This window comes from Thalassophryne amazonica, chromosome 23 (assembly GCF_902500255.1).
Source record: "Thalassophryne amazonica chromosome 23, fThaAma1.1, whole genome shotgun sequence".
In the NCBI taxonomy this organism is placed as follows: Eukaryota; Metazoa; Chordata; class Actinopteri; order Batrachoidiformes; family Batrachoididae; genus Thalassophryne; species Thalassophryne amazonica.
Genome location: NC_047125.1, coordinates 9,992,542 through 10,007,398, shown reverse-complemented (window position 1 = coordinate 10,007,398; position 14,857 = coordinate 9,992,542). Strand labels below are relative to the sequence as shown.

Sequence of the window (14,857 nt, the reverse complement as noted above, 5' to 3'; positions counted from 1 at the left end):
AAAGGATCAAAATTCAGGACGTGTAGGGGCTGGTGTATTTCTTCCAGAGTTTGGTGTGATGATAAGCAAAAGAATTTCAAACAACTTATCAGTCTTCACAGCAGAAATAACAGCCATCATTCTTTCTTTGCTAACAAAATTTTAACTATTAGAGAAAAAATTACTCATAACCATCCCAAAGACGTATCGTTATCTTTCTGCTTTCAGTGATGCCGGTATTTGGTTAGACTCTCTCTCCAATTGTCCTGAGTTATTTTCATTAGTTACTTCATCCAAACCATCAACATGTTTATTAGACCCCATTCCTACCAGGCTGCTCAAGGAAGCCCTACCATTATTTAATGCTTCGATCTTAAATATGATCAATCTATCTTTGTTAGTTGGCTATGTACCAACCCAGCTATCTTAGCTAATTATAGGCCAATCTCCAACCTTCCTTTTCTCTCAAAAATTCTTGAAAGGGTAGTTGTAAAACAGCTAACTGATCATCTGCAGAGGAATGGTCTATTTGAAGAGTTTCAGTCAGGTTTTACAATTCATCATAGTACAGAAACAGCATTAGTGAAGGTTGCAAATGATCTTCTTATGGCCTCAGACAGTGGACTCATCTGTGCTTGTTCTGTTAGACCTCAGTGCTGCTTTTGATACTGTTGACCATAAAATTTTATTACAGAGATTAGAGCATGCCATAGGTATTAAAGGCACTGCACTGCGGTGGTTTGAATCATATTTGTCTAATAGATTACAATTTGTTCACGTAAATGGGGAATCTTCTTTACAGACTAAAGTTAATTATGGAGTTCCACAAGGTTCTGTGCTAGGACCAATTTTATTCACTTTATACATGCTTCCCTTAGGCAGTATTATTAGACGGTATTGCTTAAATTTTCATTGTTATGCAGATGATACCCAGCTTTATCTATCCATGAAGCCAGAGGACACACACCAATTAGCTAAACTGCAGGATTGTCTTACAGACATAAAGACATGGATGACCTCTAATTTCCTGCTTTTAAACTCAGATAAAACTGAAGTTATTGTACTTGGCCCCACAAATCTTAGAAACATGGTGTCTAACCAGATCCTTACTCTGGATGGCATTACCCTGACCTCTAGTAATACTGTGAGAAATCTTGGAGTCATTTTTGATCAGGATATGTCATTCAAAGCGCATATTAAACAAATATGTAGGACTGCTTTTTTGCATTTACGCAATATCTCTAAAATTAGAAAGGTCTTGTCTCAGAGTGATGCTGAAAAACAAATTCATGCATTTATTTCCTCTAGGCTGGACTACTGTAATTCATTATTATCAGGTTGTCCTAAAAGTTCCCTAAAAAGCCTTCAGTTAATTCAAAATGCTGCAGCTAGAGTACTAACAGGGACTAGAAGGAGAGAGCATATCTCACCCATATTGGCCTCTCTTCATTGGCTTCCTGTTAATTCTAGAATAGAATTTAAAATTCTTCTTCTTACTTATAAGGTTTTGAATAATCAGGTCCCATCTTATCTTAGGGACCTCGTAGTACCATATCACCCCAATAGAGCGCTTCGCTCTCAGACTGCAGGCTTACTTGTAGTTCCTAGGGTTTGTAAGAGTAGAATGGGAGGCAGAGCCTTCAGCTTTCAGGCTCCTCTCCTGTGGAACCAGCTCCCAATTCAGATCAGGGAGACAGACACCCTCTCTACTTTTAAGATTAGGCTTAAAACTTTCCTTTTTGCTAAAGCTTATAGTTAGGGCTGGATCAGGTGACCCTGAACCATCCCTTAGTTATGCTGCTATAGACGTAGACTGCTGGGGGGTTCCCATGATGCACTGTTTCTTTCTCTTTTTGCTCTGTATGTACCACTCTGCATTTAATCATTAGTGATTGATCTCTGCTCCCCTCCACAGCATGTCTTTTTCCTGGTTCTCTCCCTCAGCCCCAACCAGTCCCAGCAGAAGACTGCCCTTCCCTGAGCCTGGTTCTGCTGGAGGTTTCTTCCTGTTAAAAGGGAGTTTTTCCTTCCCACTGTAGCCAATTGCTTGCTCACAGGGGGTCGTTTTGACCGTTGGGGTTTTACATAATTATTGTATGGCCTTGCCTTACAATATAAAGCACCTTGGGGCAACTGTTTGTTGTGATTTGGCGCTATATAAAAAAAAAAAATTGATTGAATTGATTCTGGCTCGGCAATGGATAGAAGAGGTCCGGCCTGAGGGGATGGTGATATGCTCTGATTCAGCTGCAGTGTTAAATGGTCTTAATGCTAAAGGAACTTGTCCAGACGACTTGATATTAGAGGTGCAATTATCACTGCTCAGGATACAAAGGTCTGGTTTGGTTGTTTATTTTTGTTGGATTCCAGCTCACATTGGAATAGCTGGAAATTAGGGCTGAAACGATTAGTCGAGTAATTCGATTACAAAAAATGTTCAAGGCAAATTCTGTGCCTCGAAGCTTCGTTTAACATTGAAGTACATATGCCAGGCCTGTGTATGGCGCTGTATTATCCCCAGAAAAACAAATAGAAGATGACTAGCGCGAGCGCTAATCAAATTAGCACAAAAGCTACAGCTTTCCAACACGACAAACAGAGTGAAATAAAGCCTTTTAGGAAAAAGACGGTCCACGCTGATCATCTGAAATAGCTTACTGTGCATTTAAAGCAAAGCAGTGTGTTTGTTTTTTTTAAAAACAACACAGTTTCGTCCGCTGGCCGGTCTACGCGCCGCGGCCGGCTGCTGTCTCTCTGCCCGGTGTGAGCAGCTCAGCACTGGCCTCACACAGCTCCGTCCCAGCCACAGACAGTCTCTGGAAGAAGTCCACTCTTTGGACTGTTAACTGTTGTTTCCTGGACTGTTAACGTTTTAAAAAGCAAAAGTACTTTTTATCCGATTACTCGATTAATCGCCAGAATAATCGATAGAATACTCAATTACTAAAATAATTGATAGCTGCAGCCCTACTGGAAATGAAATGGTGGATAGCATTGTAAAGAAGGCGCTGACAGTTCCAGAAGTGAACATCATCAGGGTGCAGGCAGGTAAAGGAGAGGCAAAATTCTAATAATAGCTACAGTAATACAAGAAGAATAGCAAAGAACATGGGATACAAGCAAGAAAGGGAGGCATCTGTATAATATTCAAAATACAATTCCAAAAGAAAGAAATTAAAGGGAAAAGCAGGAGGGAGTAGGTTCTCTATTCTAGATTGAGACTAGGCCATACGTACCTGAGGGAAACACTTTTTGATGGGGAAAGTGGAGCCAGATTGTTGTGATGAATGCAGAGTTACAGAGAGTTTGCAGCATGTGTTACTTGAGTGTAAGAAATATGAGGCACCGAGAAGGATATTGAAGACTTGACTGTATGAACTGGAGAGGGGACGGGATATGCAGGGCATTCTAGGTAAAGGTGATAGTAAATGTTTAAGGGCACTGATGGGCTTTTTGAAGGGAACAGGGCTTTATAATATAGCGTAGGCGTTATGTTCATCTGGATAGGTAGTTCCAGCTTTGGTCCTCGTTTATTATTGTTATTTTGTTTAATTGCTTTTTTTATGTGCACTTATACACCAGAATGTAACCTGTATCTATACATCCATTGACATATCTGATACAGTAGGTGGCGGTATGGACCTAAGATGATGGTTGCCACCCGCCAATCAAAGGAGGGAAGAAGAAGAAGACAACGACGACACGAGAGGATGCTATACGGGCTGGCAGCCTGTATATGCCCAGTATACGGGAAAACTACTTGGGTGTCAGGGTGGGTTAGTAAAAGATCAAAGAGGACAAGGAATGAGGAATTAGAAAGTGGGGAACCTTTTAATGTTGTGAGGTTTGAAGGGAAAGGATGAGTTAAATGTTTGGACCCATTAGAGCTTACAAAATAATTAAAAATCAGGTTGGGGATGTGCAGTTTGCAAGAGTTTTGAATGATGGAAACTTGTTAATCGGATGCAGTTCAAAAGCTGCAATCTATTGGGAAAGCTGTGGTGGTGAGAGTGGGAGAACAGAGAAGTAAAGGAGTGATCTATGAGATTCCAGTATCAGTTGACTTGAAGGATTTAGTTAATCTAAAATTCAGATGTGGAGCAGTTCGAAGTGTAAAGCATCTAACCAGGGGAATTGAGAAGACAGAAACAAAGTCAGTTTTGATTGAAATTGGTACCAGAGTCCTGCTAAGTGAGGTGTATTTTGGACTCACGAGGTACAGGGTGAGGGAGTATGCACAAAAGCCGATGAGGTGCTTTAAGTGTCAGAAGTTTGGCCATGTGGCAAAAGTTTGCAAGGGTGACAAAAGATATGCCAAGTGTGGTGGCGGCCATGATTATGGAGAACGTGGGGAGGGAGGGAGTGAGCCCAAAATTTTGCAACTGTGGTGGAGGCCACAGTGCTGCATACTGGGGATGTGAAGTCATGAAAAAAGCTGAGATTCACAATGTAAAAGTAAAGGGGAAGATGTCGTATGCAGAAGCACTCAAAAGAGTCAAACCACCAAAGAAAGAAAACGGAGAAAATATCAGGTAGGAAACTGTGTCAGTGACTGCATGGACACAGAAACAGGAAATGCTCAAAGAGAAGGAAATTAAGACATGGGGAAGAAATGAAGGACCTGCTTACCTGTACTGCAGGGGTAATAAATGCAACAGCTGATAAGTCAAAAACTGAGAGGATTCAAATTATTACAAAGGCGTCAGGACAGCATTTGGATATGGTGGGTTTAAAGTGGAAGAGATACGGGATGGACTCAGTGTGAAACCAAGTCAGGAATGGAATAGTTTGGGATGTTCCTGCTGATTTTGTTACTTTTACAATGGAACGCAAGAAGTTCATTAGCAAACGGACAGGATTTTAAACAGTTTATCGATAGCAGAACTGAGAAACCAGATATTATACGTATTCAAGAAACATAATTAAAGCCTAGGTTGGATTTTGTGTTTGGCTATATTGGTGTAAAACAAGATAGAGAACAAGGACAAGGGGAGGGTGTGCTACTTTTATAAAGGAGTGAGTACCATATAGAGTGATAGGTATAGGGAAAGAGCATAAATATGTGGTGGCGGAAAGGAAGAAGATAGTGGTAATAAACTATTATAATTATTAATTCTAAACTATAATAATAATAATAAACCGTAAGAATTTGATGAACTAGACAAAGTGAAAGGTGTTGATAGTGATATGGGGAGGGGAAAGGAGAGATACTAATGGTCAATTAACAGAATATGTTAAATGAAAGAAACCTGATGTGTCTCAATGATGGTAAAAAAAAAGACAAGGATAGACATAAGAACAGGAAACGGCCAGTGTTGGATCTCCCATTAGTGTCTAGCGGACTGGCTCCAAAATGTGAGTGGGTCGTGTATGGTAAAGGCACTGTAGGAAGTGATCACTATCCAGTTATGTGTAGGCTGAACATCAACATATCTCGCCATATTGACAGTGGTAATGGAACATGGCTCTTCTGAAAAGAAAATTGGGGGAAATTTATAGAAGTGACTGACAAGTACCTCAACTTAGTGCAAGACGTGGATGTTGAGGACTTTGAAAGTGAACTGCAAAAACGTTTTCTAATGGTATTGCCACTTATCCTCAATACCTGATAGAACGTACGGCTCCACAATACGGTCATCCATCTTTAGTAAATTGTTGACAAACTGTCGTGGGCGGCGCTAAGCAGTGCGTGTACCGGCTCAAGCACGACGTCATGAAGTGGGCGGCACCCACACTGGGAGAGGGAGGGCTTTAGGCAAACTGAGTGTCTTTCTTCCGAGTATGAAAACGAAAGCCCCAAAACTACTAAGATTACACAACAAATGAGCACGCCATTGTGCCAAAGGCAAGATAATATGATAAATATGCACATAGTTGACTCTGGGTGGGGGGTGAAAAAAGCATGATATAGCTCCTTTAAGCGCAGGGGTCAGGAAGTGTTGCTATTAGGCTGGGTTTCCTAAGCTGGGGTGCACGTACTCCTGAGTGTGCGAGAGAAAATCTGTAATGGTAGAACGATCATATTTGTATGGCGTGTTTTCACTGACATTACAATTGTTGGCACGCCAGCCATTTTGGCCATTTCAGCGGCATCAGTGACTAAACAATGGATTGGATTTTATTTGTATAAGAATGTAAAAACAAGAATATATTAGCATACAGGGTAACACACAAAAAGCAACAAATGTACTTGTTTCCATTGTGGCTCAATATAAATCACAGTTAGACTATAACTAGAGGTAACAATATTAAAAAAATCATAATAAATAAGAGTAAGTATGGTATTTACACATTATTAAAACAGTATTTACAGACATGTTCAAGGGATGGAGAACAAACTTGAAGACCAATGATCTCTGTGTTGTTGCAGCCTGCAGGTGAATGTGAGTGAGTCTACCAGCCAAATCAACGCAGAATACTCTGAGTTTCCAAGACCGTGAGAGTCCACCCCCAGGAGTCCCCATTGCAGAGTTTTGATTCCATATAACCCCGTCCAACAAAAGTTGACAACATGAATCCCTCGAGGGCTATAAAAAGCCAGAGAAAATTTGAAAAGGGGAGAAAGCGGAAGTGGGATCATGGTAAGTTTTCTGAATAGCACAAGTGCAATATGTTTTTCTTCTTTACTTCCACTTTTGATACTCTGTGCTTCTTACCCTGTGTGCTGCTATACAGTGCTGCTGGAACCTCAATTTCCCAATGGATCAATAAAGTTCTACCTAATCTAATGACACAATGACGAAGGCAGAGTAGTCTGGGTTGTGGTGGCAACAGACTGAACAGCTCATCTCGCACTTCCATTTCCTCTGCAAAGTCCATCCCAAACTATGTGATTGATGGAATGCCTTCATCTTGTCCTCCTTCCAGTAGGGATCCGCTTTGGAGTTTTAGTGCAGCAGATAACTGAAACAATCCTGCAAATGGTGATACAAGCACCAAAGTCGGCACAAGTACTCCTTAGACATTACTCCTTTGAAAAAACCGACTAGCAACTTGAATTTTCAATAGGCGTCCAGGTCGGGGTCAATTGAAGAATTACACAGGGGTCAAAATTAAAAATGCTCCAATCAAATTGAAAACTACACTATAAGGATTAATAAATTGAATAGTTTTGACTGTGTTGAATGTTTAGTCTCCAAAGTAAAGGTCAAACAAGGGCAACATCCATTGGATTCTATGACATGTGACATATGTTACCCTGTAACATGATAACTAAGCATGATACATGGTCCAAACTATTCCTTTTTAAACCCTGTTGACTAATCATTTGCATCATTAACTGCATTAGTAACTTTAACTTTTGACCCCTGTACAAACTGAAACTGACCTTTGTCACCATTTTTGCTGTTCTTCCCCCATAACTGCAGAACATTCAGTTGTAGATAATCCAAACTATACCTTTTTGGAATCATAATGATCAGACAAATAATGTAGTGTAGTTTCAATTTGATTGGAGCATTTTTAATTTTGACCCCTGTATAATTCTTCAATTGACCCCGACCTGGCCGCCTATCGAAAATTCAAGTAGCTGGTCTGTTTTTTCAAAAGAGTAATGTCTAAGGAGTATTTGTGCTGAATTTGATGCTTGTATCACCATTTGCAGGATTTTGCTCTAAATATTCTCTTAGCTGCTGCACTGTTCAGCACATTTTTTTATGCTGAATGCCATTATAGCCTTTATTTATAACCAGGTAAAGTCTCATTAAGTTTAAAATCTTTTTACAAGAGAGATGAGAGTGGTGTGCCTATTTGGGAGGACTATCAAGTTATCTTGTGTCTTTGCATCTTTAAGTTAGTTTTAAAAATGTAAAGTAAATTGACGTGTCACCTTTTTTTCTACTACAAAACATGATCTGATTTGTGACTAAAACATGAGCTGTGAGCCGTGAAGAGTGCAAACGTAGCATGAAAATGATCAACAACTTCTGACTTGGATCTGCGCTTATACAAAAATATTCTTCTGTAATTTGAAGTCAGTCAACCGTCAAGATGTTAAGATGGCAGCAAATTCAGGCCGTCAGCAGAGTGATGAGTTTTTCATGTGCCACGGAGGAATGTTGGTAAATCCTGCGTGACAGCATGTTGTTTGTGTGAAGGTGTGAACTCTGCTCTGGGTCAGTGTGAGCACACAGAGGGGGGGTCCTTGAAAGCCGGTCTGTGTGGGGACCATGAGATCCAGACCAAAGCTCAGAGGTGAGATGAGGATCTGTGATCGTCTTTGTCAGAGCTCTGAAATTACATCGCTGCACCGTCATTAATCACATTCAGAGGTGTGTGTTTGTGTTTTCCAGGCTACAGCAGGACACAGCACACTCCGTTGGACCTGATCCCAGCGTTATGTCCATGACGAGACACGGGTCAGTTGGTGTTCTCATTGATTTTAAACAGGAATAATTATGTGACATTAAGTTTTGCCATGTATCAAGATATTTACAATTATTCATCTTTTTGAAACATTTTTAATATTTTTTTTTTACTTTAATGTGTTGTTTTTCTATCAGGATCCATCAGAATAAATATTCATCTGGACCTGAATCCAGCGCTGTGTCCATGATGAGTGATTCGTCTAAAGATATTTACCTTAATTTTAAACAGAGGTATTTACTTGTTACCCTCTAAAGTAAACTATTGCATTTAGCCACTGGGGGGCACTGTTCAGTGCATTGGCTAATCAATGACGCTAACGTTTCATTAGGGGATTTTTATACTTATCAGCTCACTTTGAAAACCATTAGCCAAATAATTAGCTTCAACAAAATTTAGTTCTGCTAACTTCACGTCGGCCAGCTGCTTGCTTCCCCGCTGTTTTTCTTTTTTGAAAGCCATTCCGGTGACTCATAGAATCTATGTAATGAATTTAATTTAATTTAATTAGCTTATAATGCGCCAAAAGCAAAAGCCGTCTCAAGGTGCCTTACATAAAACAAGTCAACATAAAATTGAATAAATAATTAAAAATGAATAAAAAAAAATTCAAATACATAAATAAAAACAGAAGTAAAAGAATAAAACAAATAAAAATAAAAACTATCCATAAGAAAGAGAATAAAAATAGGTTTTGAGTCTTGACTTAAAAATGTCCACAGACTCAGACTGCCTCATGAATGAACAAAGGGGCTTGAAGCCCTGACCGTGAGAAGTTATTTTATTTTGAGAATGATGGTCAATTTTAATGGCAAAATAAATAATCAAACCAAGAATCATTATTATTTTTTTATTTATTTTTTTTTTGTAGTTCTAAATATTAAGGTGTTTTTACTCACTTTTTTTGTCTCTCCCACAACTTTTTTTTGCCAAATACATTAACAACAAACTAACAAAGGACAAGGCCACAAATAACATTCACAGTATTATTATAAATAGAAAGCGATAGAAAAAATAAATAAATTATACATTAAGAAAGTAAAGGCATTCTTTAACATTAATTTTCTTCAAAAAATTCCTTATAGAGCGAGGCAGTTTTATGACATTTGGGAGAGTCTATAAGTTTAATACTGCTTATATATTGTTTAAATTCAGCCAGAAGTTTGTGTAAATTCCTTTTCAATACTCTGCATTTATGAATATGGAATTTACCAAACAGTATTAAAAGGTCGATAATGTATTCAATGGTCTCTCCCACAATGTGTGTGTTTTTTTGTTTTCTCCCCTACAGTATCTGAAATAATATGTAAATTATATTATGACATCATTTCACGACTTCTGGCAACCTTTAGGACATCCAATAGCTACTTTTCTTACTGAGGAGTTGGCAACACTGTTGAGATTTTATTTATTTATTTATTTATTTTATGAAAACTGCAAAGGTATTTTCAGCTCCGTATGAAACTGGAGCTGTTACAGTCTAAAAAAAAAAAGTTAATGATCATGTCTTTTAACCAGTCTTATATTGTGATCTTTAATGAATGTGGTGGTGTTGTTTTTTTTCTATCAGGATCCATCAGAATAAATATTCATCTGGACCTGAATTCAGCGCTGTATCCATGACGAGTGATTCATCTAAAGATATTTACCTTGATTTTAAACAGAGGTATTTATTTGTTACACACTAAAGTAAACTATTGCATGTAGCCACTGGGGGGCACTATTCAGTGCATCGGCTGATCAATGAAGCTAACGTTTCATTAGCGGATTTTATTTATTTTCCAGCGCCAAATAATTAGCTTCAACAAAATGTAGTTCTGCTAACTTCAAGTCGGCTAACTGCCCCCCCCCCCCCCCCCCCCCTTTTTTGAAGCCATTCTGGTGCCTCGTAGAATCTATGTAATGAACAAAGGGGCTTACGCTGGTTTTACCACAGAGTCACAGCACTGATATGTCGCTACACAGCAGCTAACTTTGGAACTACCTTACTTGTTTATGTCGCACAGTCTCCTTTAGGCACCACCAAAATGTCTAAAAGTGTTCTTCTTTCAGCAGATTTGGCTACACAGGGAAAAAGGCAATTGAACAAAACTGAAAGAGGAGATATTGAAAAGATGAGAACCGTCACTACACACATACAGGCGATGACAAAGCAAAAAAACAACAAGCTCAATGAAGTGTCCAAGATTAAGTTTAAAAATGGTTCATAAATGGTCACAAATCTGTCATCAACCCCGCCCCCTCGGATGTGAGAGTTATCAAAAAGAAAAAAAATACTGGAAAATATAGCAAAATATTAGTTATTCAATAATATCACGTATTTAACAAATAAACCAAATTAATTAACTAAAGTAATTAATTTTAAAACAAACGGATATGGCGTGTTGTGTTCAAGCGATTTGATAGGTTGAGGGTTGCGCTTGTCAGTGCGGCAGAGGGCAAGGTTCCTGAGTCCAGCGATTATGGCAAGGTGGACGAACTAAAGCATGCTCGATTTATTCAAGCACTGTCAGAGCTGGATTTCCTGGGATTCGTCAAGTCCACCAAGCAAAAGGCAGATCATGCAGCATGACTCACTTGGGGAGGGTGTTAATGTTGCGTTTACACATAACGACGACAAGTCACGAATGTCATTTTTCTGTCATTCGTGACACATTCCTGACATTCTTAATGTGACTTAATGCATCTGAATAAGTTTCTTAATAGTGTGTGTTGGTGTGTGATATTCTTGATATTCGTGGAGCATGTTTCTGCCTGTCAAAAAATCTTCCACGAATGTCACACACCACCCTCATTTCGTCTCATGTCGTGGAGGTCGCAACTGAGCGTGTTGATCCGTCTTGAAGAGTATTGATTGTTAATAGAACGTGACGTTCGTAGTGGTTCCTGTGATGGTTCTTGGAGCCCAAACTGTCACGCGTTATTACGAAGTGACACAGAAACTCTCAAGTTTTGACACGACTTGTAATGCGGAGTCACATTTCACTGCGCGCCACGACAAATCAGTTTTCTGTCACGTGCGCACAATTAAACTCGGCTCCAAGTGTTGTTCCACAGTTCCTGCTGAAGCTCCTCAGGATGCTCCTGCAGGTGTTCCACCTGCTGTTGTAACCGATGAGCGGGAGAACGAGTCTGAGCGAGAGGAGACTCACGTGCAGCCAGACATCTCTGCACCTCCTCCAGTCCGGCGGAGGAAGAAGCGCACGCACAATTAAACCCTGCTGCACAACATTCAGTTTGATTGCTGACACCAAGTCGGCTAAAAGTCTAATTTCAGTGCTCGAGCGCGCTCCTGCAGGTGTTCCACCTGCTGCATGGGCCTGATATTTGGGAAAATGCGCGAGACGAGAGCCGCATGAAGCCACACATCTGGCTCTGTCCTCCTCCTCCTCTCTGCGCCACTTCATGGCACAGAGCCCAACTACGCATGCAGTCACAAAGTTCTTCTGAAAAACTGGAGCGATCTGAATTCGGTTGGATGAATATGGGTGTACTCATATGTGTGGAGACAATTCACCTCATGCACAACGTGACAGAACTTAATGAGGCACTGTTACGTGCAATAGCGTTGCCAACTTGGCGACTTTCTCGCTAAATCTGGTGACTTTCCAAACCCTCTCGACAACTTATTTTCTCAAAAGTGACTAGCGACAAAAGCTACTTTTCCTGGCATCACTGGGGGCTTTTCTGGTGTTTGACGACTCAAAAGTAGTTCTCTGTTCTCACCGAGCGGCAGTGGGTTAAAGCCACAGAGCCCTGTTCCAAAGCACTGAGCGGAGGGATATCTACAATCCTCCGCATTCAAACACATGCGCAATGCCCCCTTGGCTGTTCCAACATCGAATGGCAAACCTGACCCGGACTCAGTCAGCCTTTACCTCGTTTGCTGCACTGTGACTCCAGACTTTGAGAAGCCTTGGCCTTGAGAAGTTATTTTATTTTGAGAATGATGATCAATTTTAATGGCAAAATAAATAAATAAACCAAGAATCAAATTTTTTTTGTAGTTCTAAATATTTTTAAGGTGTTTTTACTCACTTCTTTGTGTCTCCCACCTTTTGCTTTTTTTAAGCAAATACATTAACAACAAATTAACAAAGTACAAGGCCACAATAATATTCACAGTATTATTATGAATAGAAAGAGATAGAAAAAAATAAATTATACAATAACAAAAATAAAGGCATTCTTTAATATTAATTCTTGTCAAAAGCTTAATGCTGCTTATATATTGTTCAAATTCAGCCAGAAGTTTGTGTAAATTCCTTTTCAATACTCTGCATTTATGAATATGGAATTTACCAAACAACATTAAAAGGTTGATAATGTATTCAATGGTCTCTCCCACAATGTTTTTTTCCCCCCTACAGCATGTGATGACATCATACCATGCAAATAATATGATTAGATGATGTCATTTAGCGACTTTTTGGACGGTCAATAGCTACTTTTCTTACTGAGGAGTTGGCAACACTGAGATCTTTTATGTTATTATGAAAACTGCAAAGGTATTTTCAGCTCAGTATGAAACTGGAGCTGTTAGTCTAAAAAGTTAATGATCATGTCTTTTAACCAGTCTTATTTTTTGATTTTTTTTTTTATGCATGTTTTTTTTCTTCTTCTTCTTCTATCAGGATCCATCAGAGTACAGAATCATTTGAACCTGAACCCAGCGATATCTCTATGAGTGAACACTCAATGGGACTTCGCACCGATTTTAAGGAACTTCAGCTCTCTGTTCAAAAGAGGTGAATTCTTACAGACTCTAAAATGTTATAAGGTTTAAGTTTTGAATCATTATTTCACTTCTGAATTGTAGTATAGTTTGAATAAAAATGTTTTTTCTTATAATTAATCCTTACTTAATGTAGAAATTAATATTAAATTTATCAATAGTACTGTTGTATTGTATCAATAGTACAACCTCAAATTAACCTTGGATTAATTTAAAGGAAAATACAAACTTCATTTATGCACCTGGTTCCAAGATTACACCAAAATACCTAAACAAATGGTCATCTGAGTTCTTTGTTTTTTTGTTTTTTTTTTTCTTACAAAACAGAATGACCATATTGGCCTAAATATAAGAACTCCACCTATCTTTGTCTGGAAATACATCTGAAAAATATGAGGTCACCTTATATTTGCGCATAGCTCTTTTCTATATAATATACATATGCAACAGTAGGTGGCGACAGAAACCTTGAAAGAGGATCTACCCCTGGCACTACTCTTAATTAACCTTCCACACCCTATAAGTACAGCTAAGTCAACAATTTTAAAATTTGTTCACAAATATATGTTTGGAAGTAATGAACAGAATATTTAAGTAACATGGTTTTGAACAACAATGGGTATTGAATCTTTTTATGGATATAAAAAAATATGTAAACTGAACCAGTGACAGGTTTTGTCAGTCTTTGATGAATTTATAGTAATTTTTCCATCCAGTTTTCTTTAGATGCTTAAGGGGTGGCTACCAGTGGCGGCTGGTGAAAAACAGTCTTGGTGGGGCTGCTGTGCCAATAGATTCCCTTGCCTTGTCCAGTACAGGCATTCAAGTGAACAGTCGGAAAATTACTACACTTCCACAATAATCATTTCATGTCCTTCTCAAAATCAGCAGTTTTACAGATCAAGTTAACCATTTACAGCTATATTAGGCCCCATTTCTACTTTGGAAAGGAACAGTATCAAATACAACACTCAAGTTCTTGAGCAAAGAACATTTCACCATTTGACACCAATTACACACATAGTACACCAAACTGTACTGAACTGCCTTTATCTTCAGACAAACAGATCCTGGGGTTCACAATGACACCCCCTTAACAAAATAGAAAATATCACAAAATTTACACTTTAAAAACGTGGAAAAATTCTTCAGTTGACAAAAGAACATTATGTACATATTACAATGTTCACACCACCTTCAGAGAGAGAGAGAGAGAAAATGTGTGTGTGTGTGTGAGTGAGAGAGAGAGAGAAAGTGTGTGTGTGTGAGTGAGAGAGAGAGAGAAAGTGTGTGTGTGTGAGTGAGAGAGAGAGAGAAAGTGTGTGTGTGTGAGTGAGAGAGAGAGAGAAAGTGTGTGTGTGTGAGTGAGAGAGAGAGAAAGTGTGTGTGTGTGTGAGTGAGAGAGAGAGAAAGTGTGTGTGTGTGTGTGAGTGAGAGAGAGAGAGAAAATGTGTGTGAGTGAGAGAGAGAGAGAAAATGTGTGTGAGTGAGAGAGAGAGAAAATGTGTGTGAGTGAGAGAGAGAGAGAAAATGTGTGTGAGTGAGAGAGAGAGAGAAAATGTGTGTGAGTGAGAGAGAGAGAGAAAATGTGTGTGTGTGTGTGTGTGAGTGAGAGAGAGAGAGAAAATGTGTGTGTGTGTGTGTGAGTGAGAGAGAGAGAGAAAATGTGTGTGTGTGTGTGTGAGTGAGAGAGAGAGAGAAAATGTGTGTGTGGTGTGTGTGAGTGAGAGAGAGAGAGAAAATGTGTGTGTGTGTGTGTGAGTGAGAGAGAGAGAAAAT

The 14,857-nt window shown here is 39.1% G+C and overlaps 2 protein-coding genes across 2 annotated transcripts in view; one reads left to right on the top strand and one right to left on the bottom strand.

Moving 5' to 3' along the window:
* LOC117505039 (NACHT, LRR and PYD domains-containing protein 3-like) overlaps positions 1–14,857 on the bottom strand; it is a 241,888-nt gene that overhangs the window by 116,017 nt on the left and 111,014 nt on the right. The gene's annotated exons all lie outside the window — the stretch shown is intronic.
* The window catches only part of LOC117505043 (protein NLRC3-like), a 29,495-nt gene continuing 21,047 nt past the window's right edge, over positions 6,410–14,857 (top strand). The window contains 6 exon segments of the mRNA XM_034164573.1: positions 6,410–6,560; positions 8,076–8,172; positions 8,271–8,329; positions 8,478–8,576; positions 9,914–10,009; positions 12,978–13,091. Coding sequence (XP_034020464.1) covers positions 8,530–8,576; positions 9,914–10,009; positions 12,978–13,091 — 257 coding nt within the window. The 5' untranslated portion in view covers positions 6,410–6,560; positions 8,076–8,172; positions 8,271–8,329; positions 8,478–8,529.